The following is a 14,839-nucleotide window of genomic DNA, read 5'->3' on the forward strand; positions in this document are numbered from 1 at the left end:
ACAGAAATGATTAGTTAGCGCATTGGCATGGGCCTGTATAAACCCACTATACAAGCTAAGATACAAGCTTGACTCACCTCTCTCACACACACACACACAGGCTGTGACAGATCTAGAGGAAACACTAAAATAGTTGCAGGTAATGTTTGGCGCCTTCTGCCATCGAAAAAGCCTTTAGCAGAGCAGACATGTTTTTTTCCCACGGCAGGAGCTATCAATCACTTTCAATCCTCCATCTCTCTCTCTCTCTCTCCCTCTCTCCACTTCCTTTGCTCTGTTCTGTCTGCTCTTGTCTCACCCGCAGGCACTATCATTCAAGAGTGGAGAGATAGGCAAGCACACGCACACACACACACACACAGCTTTGTAGGCAGAGCCACAGTGGCTTTGGTGTGAAAAGTGACATCACTTGCATGACCTGGGGCCAAATATTGTACCTCACATTCAGCCACAATACATGTTGTAGCACTTGAGAGAAAAAATCATATAATAGGGCAGGAAAGGAGGGCAGAGGAAGGATAGAGAACGAGAGCAGAGGAAGGAGTAGAAGAAAGATGGAGCAAGAGAGTGGCAAAAAGAGGTGAGGTGAAGAGTGACGGTTTCTTTAATATCCGGCTGGCGGGCAATGTTTTCTCACAGAAGTGTGTGTCTGTGTGTGTGTATGTGTGTGTGTGTGTGTGTTTTCCAGTAGCAGTTAGTTTCACAGAGCTTAAACCCAACCCTGGGGATTACCCAGCTGTCAACAGGCCATCACAACTAACAGAGATGATTGACAGGTGAACGAGCTGTCAACAGGCCACACTCACTAAGTGCCTAATCATAAGGGCCGCAACACTCCTGTAGTGTGCCCCATATCAGCGCTCAAAATCATACAACATATTATCCCAAATCTATAAGAGATTCTGAAACTTTTAAATCTAGCAAAGACAATCCATATCACAGTAACATATTTTTTTCCAAAACAATTCTAATAAACTAGGCTTTCCACTCAACTCCACGTCTATCTGGCAAACGCAGTATCCAGCAAAACTAAAGCCTGCCAGTGGTGGTGTAGTGAAAACAGCGTTCCCAGGCCTATAGTTACGTCCAATCTGATTTTAATGGGCCTCTCTTTTTTAGCCCTCAGCTCATTTCCTCCTTTCTCTCAGAGCTGTCACTCACTGGGTCAGCAGAGGGAGAGGGAAAGAGAGCGCATGCTGTGCCAACTGTCTTGGGTTACATCTGCCCTTGTGCTTTTTGAGCCTAATGGTAATAAACTTCCAGCTAACTCAACTAAGTTCAAGATGCCATGCAACACACAAAAGCACTTGGTGCAGAAACACACACGTGCATGGATGTACATGCTGTGTCTCACACTCACTCTCTCTCAACCACACACATACATACAACTTCCAAAAGCACATACAAAGATATATGCACACATGCAAGCACGCACACACTGACACACTTACCCTTTGACTCTTGTGTGAGCATTCTAAAATGGGATGAGGAGTGTGTATGTGTGTGTGTGTGTGTGTGTGTGTGTGTGTGTGTGTGTGTGCAAGCAGGTCAAAGTGATGTCCCATCTCATATCTGTCATCGCCCCACATTTATTTACCCGGTCAGATTATCGTTTGTTGACCTAGTCACATGATCTGAGAGCGGGAGGCGCAGAACCCCAGGCGCCCTGGAGAGCCCGGTCAGGACGTGATGAGAGACACGGGCCTGTGACCTAACACACACACCCACACACACACACACACACATGGAGACACATACACACTTATAGGTTATGGCCTCCTCCTTTCTCCTTTCAATCTCCTTTTTCCTCCCCTCCTCCTTAAATCCTCCATCATTCCTTTCCCATCGAGTTTTGTCATCCTCCGCTGTCCTTTCATGATCCCCTCCCTTCCTCTCTCCCTTCCTCTCTCCCTCTGTCTTGGACTGGGTGTCCACTGGGAATCTTCCTTTACACCGCTTCTTTTTCTTGTTGACATTGAAGAAGATGCTCTGTTGACAACACTACCAAATGAGGATGCTTTTTAGTGCCCAGCGTGCCGGCTGCTGAATCTTAAAACCACTCAAACAATGAGGAAAGAGTAAACAAACAGGTTTTCAGTGGTAAAAGGAATCACAACTGGTGCATCCCCCAAGCATATGCTGAGCACTGAAAGTAAAAAAAAAAAAAAAAGAGGTGCTTGGGCCCCAAGTCTGTGCTATTGAAGTATGGACTTCCCTTCATTCCCTAGGAGGACCTGGTAATCACTCCACCCTGCATCAACTCTTCTTCCTCCTGGCTCCCCGGTGGAGGAATGGCCTTCCCATCCCAGTCAGGACAGCAGATTCCCTCCCTATCTTCCACTGTAACCTAAAAATTAATCTCTTCAAGAAACAATTCATGTCCCCCTCCTACCCTCCTCTCCCCTCTAAATTACATCCTCTCCTCTAGTTGTGCCTGATCATGCTCCTGTCTTGTCCATTAAAAATCTAGCTATTCTACCTGGTTCTTTTGTTTTGTTTTGGGTTTTTTTACCTACTGTAGAACATCTCTAGGAATATTTGTTGCATCTATTGTCTGGGTGCTGTGGCTTTGACCCCTGCATTCCTAACTACTGGTTGCATCTGATGTTGTCAGTCTGGGAATTTAAGCTTCTCCTGCTGTTGCCTCTATCCACTGTTTTCCACACTTTTCTACCATCCTCTTTCCTTTTCCTTTTATACCTGCTTCCCTCTCTCTCAATTTCCTCTGTTTCTATGTTGACCCAAGTATTTTCCATGACCTACTGTATATGTAGAGTTCTAGTTGAACATGATTGTATTAATAGCTGCTGTAAATAGTAGGCACAGTGAGCTAATGCTTGTCCTGCCTGTCTCTCTCACACACACACACACACACACACACACACACAGAACAAAAACAACATACTCTGAGCCAATGCTTGTGTCTTCTGGACACGCGCTGAAACACATATACGCACATGAACACACACACCGGTGCACACACAAGTAAACACAGTCCAAACACACGTCCAAACATACGTCATGGCCGATCTCCATTAATTGAATTAGCTGTCACCGTTAGCATCATCTGTTGACACAGGCTTCAGCCAAGTTTGTCTACTCTCCTGCCTGCCTGTCCTCTCTCTCTCTCTCACCCTCTTTCTCTTCCTCTCATTCGTCCCGTTACATTCTCCCTCCCTCGCTCTTTCTGTTCCTCAAGTCCCCCTCCGATTTTTTTATTTCGCTGGAAAAAGAAAAGACAAGCCTAAACTCCCGAAGACCTCTGTGGGAAAATAAAGTCAAATTAACAGCAGGCCAGGATATACATACATGCACTGGATCTTTCTATGTTTGTTGTTCTGCAGCAAATAAGCAAGTACAGAGGACAGCGCACGTGTGTATGATCAGAGTTTATGGTTGATGTGTTTTCACACCAACAGGCCTTGTACCCCCGCCCCTGATACGCACAGACAAAGGCAGAAACCTCTTGTCTACTCAGCACTTCACTTCAGTCTAACTGAAAGCAGATGTTCCATTGCCCAGGGACAAGAAGCTCTCCCACAAGGAGCATCTCAAGACCTCCACACCCCACCAAAACACACACACACACACACACACACATACATAGACTTACCTGATACGTTCCAATGCCTATGTGTTTAGGATCAATCTTCACCAGCTCAGCCATTGGGTCTTGAACGCGTCTTCCAATAGACACTGTCAACACACACACACCATTATATTCCAAAACATGAAAGACCATAAGAATTATCACACACAGACAGAGAGAGGAAGGGAATAACACAACAGAAAGTGTCTCATGAGTATTGTTTTTCATAAACTTGCCATCTGAATTACAGTTATTGAATATGCAAATCCATATGATTTATAATTACTGAATATGCAAATTGTCATATTACAGCACTGGCCTGAGGGCAGGCCAACCCTAATTGTGATTCCCCCGCCCCCACTAATGATTTCTAAAGCTGCCGTTCAATTGGAGCCTCTGCACCTGTCACAAAGCTTCCTTATAAATGCTGCAGCCGTGGGCCTTAAAAACTACAAATTTTAACAGATGCACAGGCACGCACGACCAGACACAAACACACACGCACGTGGGTGCGCATGGACACACACACAGTGTGTATCCATCAAACTAGGGTTGCTTTTAACGATGGCGTCTGTAAGGTTTCAGCCTGCTGCAAATGGAGCCAAATGTCTTTTCCATGAATGTGTTGGCAGGGCCCAGTGACAAGGAGAAAAATGATAAACACACTCATTCACATACACACCAAAATACATGACATCACCACACACACACACACATACAGTACACACACACGCACACACACTACAGCCATGTACATTCACTCCTTGAAACACATGTGCCCCCCAAAAGCCAAAGGGCACGCAACAGCCCATTCCTGCCTTGATAGAAGCTAATACCTCAGATTGTTGTTCTGTATCTTTTTCATTGTTCAGATAATTGGTATCCATTTTATGTCATAGGCTTTCATTGTATATGAAAAAAATATCAAAAGCACCTCAAAAACCCACGTTCAAAAACCCATGATCTCATTTAATGAAAATGACTTGCAAGAGGCAATGGTCCATGCTCACAAAAGCACTGCTTTTTTCAAAAGATTTGCTCCATTCTGTCACAATGCAGTATCTAATGCAGCTTTTCAGAGGCTGTATTATGGCAAAATGCTGTCACAGACATCAAGTACAGCATGTCCGTCCAACGTGGTGATTTTATTAGGTTTTTGAGGTGTCTAATGTACATTTTCAGATAAACTGGAAGCCTGTGGTATTGGTGAATCAGTACAAAATGTCTATCAAATAACTTGATGTTAGGAAAAACATAGAAAACGGTTTGAGGTATTAAGTCATAATGAAAGTAATGAAAAAGGACCCACATGTTGAAAGCATCGTCTTAGATATCTAAAACATATATGACAGACCCAACATTACAGGAAATTTGCATTTGTCCCCGTTCACTCTGTCCTTCCTGTGCTGCTGCTTGTCTGAATTTCAATGGACAACGATGATGTAGTGTGGTGTGTTTTACTAGATGCCTCAGACTTAGATCTTTAAGGCGGAACGGACAGACAAACAGAGACAGAGAGAGAGAGAGGGAGGGAGGGAAAAAGAGGGATGGGATGGGATAGAGGGAGTATGTCTGGAATCAATGCCTCTCCTCTCTCTCTCTCTCCTCTGGCTGCGGTGGGAGGCTGCTGCCTGAGATAATATTTAGACAGGGATGGAGTTTCAGCCCTGGCCTTGCTCACTGCACCACCAAAACTCCCCTGTCCTCTTCCCTTCTTCTCTCTCTCTCTCTCTCTCTCTCTCTCTCTCTAAAAGGGGCTGATTTGTAAATGGAGCCCAGCGCAACTCTCCAGCACTTATTGAAAGTTTATGAGCCAAATAAAGTACTATAAGACTGGGGAGCAGGGAAGGAAGCAGGAGGAGAGGAGAGGAGAGAAGAGAAGAGAAGAGAAGAGAAGAGAAGAGAAGAGAAGAGAAGAGAAGAGAAGAGAAGAGAAGAGAAGAGAAGCGAAGCACACATCAGAGTTGAGGAAAGCAGAGAAGAGCAGAAGAGAAATAAAGAGCAGAACAGAAGAACAGAATAGAATAAAACAGCAAAGAATTAAGCAAAGAATAAAGCAGAAAAACAGAGAAACAACTTGAAAATCTGGACAGTCATCCTGGTGAATGGTTGAAATGTTGTCTATTGCCACTAGGTGTCCCTAGTTCTCGCACCAGGAGACACAAATCCCCTACTGTACATACAAGCATGTTACACAGACATAGACAGAGGCAGAAACACACACATGCCTCGCACACACGCTCTTGATAAATACACGGCTTTGAACGACCACACACACACACAAAGACAAACAGACAGACACAAACACACTGTCTTTACATAGATACTTCCTACCCTGTAACCATAGCGTCCAAGCTCAGCACCCCTTCCTTTTATATCCATCCAAAGTCAGATTTCTCATGGCTTTCATTAGGGGTATAAATATGGCTCTCCATGGCTCTCAGTGCTGCTGACCACAGGAAACTAGCGAGGAATAATCCAACCTCGCTTGATTTATGGCTTTTATAGAGGAAGTCTGCTGGAAACATTTGTTCTCCAAAACTCTGTTTGATTCTTTTAAAAACAGTTTTTTTTCTGCAGTGTTTTCGATGATGTAGTATGTGGAGTGAGTGAGGGACGAAGGGAGAAAGGAAGCAGAAGGAGAAGAGAAGGAGGGAGAGAGGCAATTGAAAGCATGAGAGAAAAAGACAGAGGGAAAAAGACAGTGAGAAACCGTGTTGTCCTCACTCTGTCTTTCCCTTAAGCGTAACGGCAACGCCAGACAATCACTGATAATGTGACAACATACTCTTGGTAAGTGGGTGGAAGTAACAATTTGTGAGCAAAGAACTTCAGGAAACATGACTGAGATTTAGCTGCCTGCTTGCATTACACAATAAATTACCCTGAGGCTGCTCACCTTAAGCACTAAACAGTGATTTGGTTGTGTGTGTGAACAACAAATAATGAAAAGGTGAATGATAGACAGTTGCGGCTCCATTTTTTATGAAATTGTCTCAAATTGCTTGATAATTTATCACAATTTTTCAATTTACATGCACTCTCATCACCTGCATTTTTATATTATTTGTTTTACTTCCACCCCATATCCAGTGGTAGAAGAGTATAGACTAACAATGGGTGTGATGTTGAAAGACACCCACCTCTTGTTTGATCTCCCTGCTATTTTCATATGAATTTCAAAATTAGATCTCTGCCATTTGAAAAACTGTGGCACTTACTGTACTCTGACCAAATGGTTGCTGGCACCAAAGCAAAATGTACTATTAAATAATATTCAAGTTCTTAGCTATCTTGAGCTCCTCACTAACAAAACAGCAACATTTTTTTTTTCTTTTTTGTAAGATTAAGCAATGAACATCAGGTATAATTTCATTCCCAAATGGGTGTATAGTGTTTTGGAATGAGTCCCTTCATATCCATCCCACAGTGTGAAATTTCTGAATGTTGACATCCACTGCTCTTGCCAGTAAACACAGAGAGGAAGAAGTGGAGCATTGCATGGTGGGATGGACCAGGAGGACCGAATACCGTAATGTCAATCCAGGAGGTCGGCATATTTATGCACATGGTTCAATACTCTCAACGGGGGAAGAAAACCCTGAGGTCTAACCCACTAGACCCCTCTCCTTGTTTACTATCCTTCTTCCTTCTTCTACTTTCCACTATCCTCTTTCTAGTCCCTTTCCCTCTCTCTCCTCATCACCTTCCCTCTCCTTTCCTCCATTCTCATCCATCTTGCTTTGTCCTCTTCTCTTCCTGATACCTATTCTTCTCTCTTTGTCCCCCGGCCTGTCTGTCCCTCTCTCTTTCTCTATTCCCTCTCCGTTCAATGTGGCACAGCAGCTGGTTTGGTCCAGAGACTTTGGTTTGTCTAACCTGCACTCCTCAGGTTGGGGTCCAGGTCTGGCATCTCATTAACAGCCTCGGGACTCACACTGTAGATGGACGCTCCCGCCTCATTGGTTATACTGGGGAGAATGAGGGGGAAAGAGACAGGGAAGGTGAGTGGCAAAGTGGGAAGAAAAGGGTGAGAGAGAGGGAGAGGGAGAGGAGAAGGTGGAAGAGAGATAAAGGGATAGGGAGAAATAGAGAGAGAAAATGAGAGAGGAGAGTGGGTCATGGGTGGGAGGGGTGAAGGAAATAGAGGGATATGGAGGGCAGGAGAAAGGGAGAGGGATTGTAGGTGGGAGAGAGTGAGAGAGAAGGTGAGGTGGAGAGGGTGGAGGGGAGTGTAGGGAGACGAGGACAGAAAGGGAGAGAAATGAGAGAGGGAGGTAAAGCGAGAGAAAAATCATAGTGAGCAATTACTACTTTTTGAAAGACATGTCGTGGCATGGTCATGGGGCAAAAACACCATTGCCTTAGACAGTACTTTAAAACAGGTTCCTTATTTGGCTCTGGTTGACCCTTGGTAGTCAGAGCTTCAGCATCACTGCTGACACAATTATGGCCAATCAGTAGTATTCATAAGGGAGGACAAAGGGATAAGAACGCTTACATACCACTAAAATGAAAACCATTTAAAATGTAAGCGAGAAAAAAGCACTGATTGTCAAGTACTTGTCCAATTCAGACCATTAAAAGGTTGTGTTTGTGAAGCTATACTTAATGGACTTACTGACTGACCTATTCTGAAGACCTATTCATAGACTTAAACACAGAGTCAATAGCTAATACATGCAATATTTAACAGTGTGGTTCTTTTCACCTGTGAATTGAATAAAAGTCATTAAAAGGTATTTGAAAGGGCATGTAGTTCAGTAGTTCTCTTACACGGTCTCAAATTAGAAGCTATGTATGAATTCTAATCCACGGCTAGATAAGTCATTCTATGTGCTATAACATACACATGGCAACATTTTGGGAACTTTTATTGGATAAAAGTGCCATCTTTTTGCCAGCCAACGCATCTATTTTTCCCTAAAAATTGCCGAATGTATCACCACCCTCATACGTTGAAACAACAGGCAAATGAACAACGGACAATCTAACAGTGTAGTAGGAGAGGATGTTTGTGTGTGAGTCTTATAAAATACAGGACATCCAGCCAGCCGACTGTGCAGTGCCCTGCCAATTCATGTGACACTAGTGCCATCTAGAGGCCAATGTAGTGTATTGCCATTTGTACACTGAATGGGAGGGCAGATAGATACAACTACAATCACTCAGTAAAACCTGCCCAAATCTATCCATCTTTTAAGATTATTTTTGAAATTTCTATTTCTACTTTATTACACAAAGTGGAGAGAGACAGGAAAGATCGGGAAAGAGAGGGGAATGACATGTGACAAAGGTTCTGAGCTGCATACGAACCCAGGATGTTGCGGTTACAAGATACACGCCTTAGACCACTGATTCACCAGGACGCCCCAAATCTATCTTTTTTTACATATATTCCAGTATATTAGAGATGATCATATTTGATATATACATATCCAACTGCAGAAAGAAAATATACTGTTGTATGTGAATTTTAAACAATTTCACATTTAGTTTTGGGTTTTTTTGATCGTTAGTTTTTCAAAAAACGTCGCAAAACATTTGCAGTACCTGTAGTTTATTTGAGAGATTCAAATGGTTTTTTTTTTATTTAAAAAAAGGCCTTATATTTCATCTCCAACCCCCCCTCCTCCACCATTAATATCCTTGGCATTTTTTTTTATTTGACTCAGTTGAAATTGGAAAGTTAACAACTTCCATGTCATACATTTTTCACGACAATGAAAGTGAACTAATTCCACATGGCAACATCAGCGGGAAACGATGCTATTTACCATGTTAATGTATTCAGTCTCTAAAGTAGGCCGCTTATCATCCATCACCACATAGACTGGACTGTGGTACAACAATGTTACTGATACCGGTGTCAGTGGTGCGGACATACAACTGATCCTGTCATATTGGGCTATTGTTCAGGCCTCCTGTTCTCTCGGATGGATGGATAGAGAGGGAGGGATGGATAGATGCATATAGTTGGGGGAGGGGGGCATTTTCCTCAGGGCAGACCAATATGGTGAGGGGGTCACCGCCTACCCAGTGTCCACCACTCAAAATGAATCCTTCTGTGGCATACATACACATACACACACACACACACACACACACACACACACACACACAAACATGCTATCCCAGGGGCTTGGACCTTGCCACCATAACCTTGCCAATTATAAGTATCTCGTTAATGAGGAGTGGCAGAGGCCTTCTGATGAGAATCACATTTAAATGAACTTGTCCTCCCTTCCTCTCTCTTTCTCTCTCTTGCCCATCCTCTCTATTCATCTCTCCCTCCGCCCCACAGTTCTCTTTGTCAGCCTCCCATCTATCGTGCTGACAGCTGACATATCGCCATGGTGACGCTACTAACGAGCGCTGGCACATGACCTTCAGAGAGGTCAATTCAGAGCTGGTCATTAACCCAACACACACACACACAGACAGACATGCACGCACGCATGCACACGCACGCACGCACGCGCACACACACACACACACACACACACACACACACACACACACACACACACAGTTATGCTGAGCAAGAGGCCATCCTAGATGGATTGTGTATGAATATACTTCAGAAACCTCCACTTTACCCAAACATACACAGATTACACACAGATAGACAAGGCTTTCAGTTTGGCCACTGAACGGAAAGTACACAACACACACACACACACACACCTAACCCTCTCTGGCCTCATTGAGATACAGCGCTGTGGAACGCTGGAGGTCAAGTGAAAGAGAGGCAGCGCTTCAGAGAAAGAGACAGAGACACAGAGTGACAAAGGTAGAGTGCAACAGAGACAGAGGGAAAAGAGAGAAGAGGGAGAGGGAGAAAGATATAATGAAAAGAATAGAGAAAAGAATAGAGTGCGAGAGGACAGGGGGGGCGAAAGAGAGGCCACTAGCCCCTATCATGTCTGACTTAATTAAGCCCGCCGCTGGGGCAGCTGGGTAACGGCACTGTCATGGATACAGCTCAGAGCCCTCATCGCCATGGTGTCCAAGGCTGTCGCTATGGTGAGGGCATCGCCCTGGCAGCCAGCAGAAGGTTGTCTGTTCCCCTGCTCTCTGGCCTAAGTGGACGGATGGTGGATGCGCGCACACACACACACACACACACACACTCTCAGAGACACAAAGTCAATGGTCGCCTCTCGGTGTAAAGCGATGACTTGGTGGGCCTTTAGGGTTGTCATTTATTCGCGCTCTCTTTCTCACACACACACACACACACACACACACACACACATATATATATATACAAAAACACAGGCCTGCTGTTAGCCCTGTCCCGTCCTGGGGCAAAGTCATAAGCTGGCTCCCCAATCTGTCCCCCTACTGGTCCTCTTTGAGACACACCCCTGGGCCTGACACATGTACACAAACACTGGCTCCCACTGCCCCTCAAGATTACTAACATTGGAAGAGATGGATACACACTTTGATACCTCATTATAGCCTTCTGGCACACACACACAGCCTTAATCTTAATTAAAACAGCTCATCAGATCGGTCAGAGAAGAACAAGGGCAATATCATCACCATTTAACCTGATACAGAGGACAAAAAAGTGGGGAGGAGGGAGGGGGACGAGAGAGAGAAAGAGAATTTACTTCTAGACGACATAGGCATATCCCGATATGTCAAAGCAAAGCACATATGACTCTAGCACTATACTGCAAATGGTGTTAGTATTTGTAAAGAGTGATATTTCTCCATGAAGTAGTACATGTATACCTACATTTACAAAAGAAATTAGGACTGAGAAGAAATCATTTGTTTATTTTAGGGAACAGTTTATATTTTCAGGAGCATATGCATATACAATGACAGCACTGTAGAACCATGAACAATGCCAGCTTGATGTTCTGGTTTTGAGAGCTTGAAGACATCGCTCTACCTCAAGTCATGCTGGGGCCATGGACCACCCACACAGGCAATTTTTGGAGCACCGGCCCAAAACGTTAAGCCCGACATATCTGAAGCTGCTCCGTCAAAAGTGACTGACTCCGTGGACACTGTCCACGCAGGGTGATTCCGATGTAACTTCATGTAAAAGCTCAAACAACCATTCCCGGAGTCCACAGTCAGTCTCAGCTACATAGATGGTCAATGGAGGAATATTAAATTTCCTCTAGATCATATCACAGCTTTAGGTCTCTGCTTATGAAGGTTGTTGATCACAAATATTGAGTAACACAGGTAAATTATTTTCATTTTAAGGTGAATTTGCTATTTTTTTTTTATTCTTTTAACTTCTGTATGTGTATGGAAGGACCTCATTTATCCAAACTGTCGAGTTAAAGGTATAGTTTGGGTGTTTGAGAAGCCTATCTAATTCATCATGAAATGCACTGGGAGCTAGTGTTTTTTTAGTGTGTTTTTTAAATCCTATCTAAATACATTGAAATACCAAACCACGCTGTGAAACAGTGTGGAATGTACTGCAAGTGATTTTTCAGAGTAATGGTTTATTTAGACCCACTGACTTGAACTGACATTGCTACTGTAGCAAATGCTACAACAACTTCAATGCCTCCAATATCTGAAAATATCTTTTAATGGTGAATGAAGACTGTGAAAAATCTTTAACTAAACAGCCACAATGAACAAAATATGCAGCAACGCAAAAATATTTCCATTTATTGCATATAAATACAATTAAATAACATAACATATGCCATCTGGTGGACACTTTTTAACCAAAGTAACTTGTGTTAGGATAGGCCTCCTATTACTGTCTAGGAAGGAGCTGTTAGGATCCCAAAATGTTCATCTAAAAAACACACACACACACAAGTCGCTCTGTCCCGGCTGCTCAAACAGCTTGGGTCCATTGTTCAGTCAGCTGCAAAGCTTGACCTCAGGGAGACTAACTGAGGGACGGACCATCTCTCTCTCACACACACACATACACACACACACACGTCGGGTCTGAAGACGATGACATTTTTCACAGAGAAAAGCGTCCAAATGGCAGGTGTCAGGGGCCGTCAGTCTCCAGCAAGGCGCTAGGAGGCAGGCAGGCAGGCACTCACACACACAAACTCCAACTGCCAGTGCGAGGCACGTCTGAAAAGAGCAAAGCCTCACAGACACTCATGTCAATCTGGTGGTAGGGCAGGCCCGCACTTGTCTCACGCACAAACACATACACCGGCATGCGCACACACACACATATGAACACAAATACACACACACAAAGAATGTCACACACACTCATCACACATGTTCGTCACACGCAGGGCCATCGCAGGGAACAGCGGAACCCTAGGGGAGGATGGCAGGGAGGGCTGGGTGGAAGGAGGGATGGAGGAGAAGAGGAGACAGAGACTGACCACCAGTGGGGCATGGTGGGAGGGGAAAGGGGGGGTGTGGGTGATAGGGATGAGGGTGGCATATATACACTGTCCACCACCTGCCAATGCCCAAGGTCCTCAACCCCCCACCCCGAGCCACACAAACCCCAGAGAATACTTTTTCCAGGAACCATCGCTATGCTGTGGCACCATCTGCTACAAAAACAAAAGCCATATTTAGGCACCCTTGAACACTTTTCAATTCTAAATGTTTCAAATTTCACAAATTTCAGGCTGTTAAGAAGCCAACTAGAAAATATATACCAGGTAACACACACAGCTACAGCTTTGTTGCCTTACGTAGTGAAATTCCATCTAAAAAAGAAAGAAAGAACGAAAGAAAGAATAAGGCAATGAAGGCAAGCAAGAAAGAATGAACGAATGAAAGATCAAAAAAGAAAAATAAAGCAAGAAATCAAACAAGAAGGAACAAAAGATCAAAAGAAAAGTGAAGAGGGAGGACACTGATGTCACGGTCCATCCCCACCGGCTGGGTGAGTAAAGGCGAGGAGAGGACGGAGGAAGACATGATGAGAGATGGACAGAGGGACAGAGGCCAAGTCCCTCCCATCTTCTGCCCCCTCCATTCCTCAGACGCCCAGGAGCGTCCACTCGAATTGGGGGTTTGTCACACCACTCTCCACCTCTTCTCTCGGTCCATCCCTCTCCCACCATCAGTCCATGAGTCAGTCACCCTGTGTAACCTTCAGTCTGTAATCTAAATCTGATCCTATGTAATTAAGAAACTGTGCAAACACATCTTAAGGCATGTCCACTCCTCCATCCATCTCTCTATCTTTCCCCTCCTCCCACCATCATCTGAGTCAAATATATTAGCTTCAGCCTCCAACCTAATGTGGTTCCTCTGTAATGAAGACACTAATGATTTGATTGAAGGACAGCCTTCAGTGTGCCCATTCTTCCCTCCCTCTATCTATCTAGCCCCTCGGTCCAGCACTCTTTCCACCCATCTGTCAATCAATCATTACATCAGACTGTATAACCTTCTCGTTCTGTCATTAAGACAGTGGTCAAACAGAGCCTTGAGAAGGCTACAGACATTTATCCATCCATTCATCCTTTCTTCTAACCAACCATCCTTCCCTCAAGAGTCCCGACTCTCCCGACAGAAAACTACTTTAGTCTGCAATGTTGTTATTTCAGGTACATGTTTAAGGTACAGTGATCTGGAGGCTAGTCATAATGCTATAAATATTTAAATATATTTTATGGCTGCACATTAAATTGGGGAAATCATGTTAGAAGTGTCTTTTTTGTCTTAAAAAACATATTTCATAACCCTAACCCTTTAGAAAGAAGGATCTCCATTTTTTTCTATTAATGTTTTGTCGTAGGTTTCCATGTGTTTTCCATTTCTTACATGTTTCTACATTTTGAACATTCTTAACATTTTTCTGCATCCCTCTATTCATCCCTTATTCCATTCATGAGCAGAGTCAAAGAGATAACCTTCCCATGCGCCTATAGGTTCATTTTCTTCCTCGGGAATTAAGATACAGCTCACAACCAGACTGAGGCATTTCCATGCCTCTAAGTCCAACTATCCCTCCATCCCTCCCTCAATCTGTCCTTCCAACCTTTAGTGAGGCCTGAGCGCCTGGATCTCACTCAGTCATCGCTAGTCCTGCCACTGGATGTTCATCACTCACTCAGCCTGGCCCTGGGAGCATGCCTGGACACAGGACATGACAGGGGATACACACTTGTGTACACACCCACACCCACATGCAGAGTCATAAATACAGTCTACACCACTGTCCTCCAGGTACATCAGCTAGCCAGTAATAATGATCTCATCCCACCAGGAGCAAGCTAGAAGGCAAGACAAGAGCCGCAGTCAAGGACACATTGTAAGTGTGTG

The 14,839-nt window shown here is 44.2% G+C and overlaps 1 protein-coding gene across 1 annotated transcript in view; it reads right to left on the minus strand.

Annotated features, from left to right (window-relative positions):
• Positions 1-14,839, minus strand: part of srbd1 (S1 RNA binding domain 1) — a 63,913-nt gene that overhangs the window by 22,153 nt on the left and 26,921 nt on the right. The window contains exons 15-16 of the mRNA XM_071916916.2: positions 7,469-7,560; positions 3,614-3,696 (exon numbers count right to left, since the gene is read on the minus strand). Of these exons, the coding sequence (XP_071773017.1) occupies positions 3,614-3,696; positions 7,469-7,560 (175 nt within the window). The remainder of the gene's footprint in view (positions 1-3,613; positions 3,697-7,468; positions 7,561-14,839) is intronic.

Source organism: Centroberyx gerrardi, chromosome 15, assembly GCF_048128805.1.
Source record: "Centroberyx gerrardi isolate f3 chromosome 15, fCenGer3.hap1.cur.20231027, whole genome shotgun sequence".
In the NCBI taxonomy this organism is placed as follows: Eukaryota; Metazoa; Chordata; class Actinopteri; order Beryciformes; family Berycidae; genus Centroberyx; species Centroberyx gerrardi.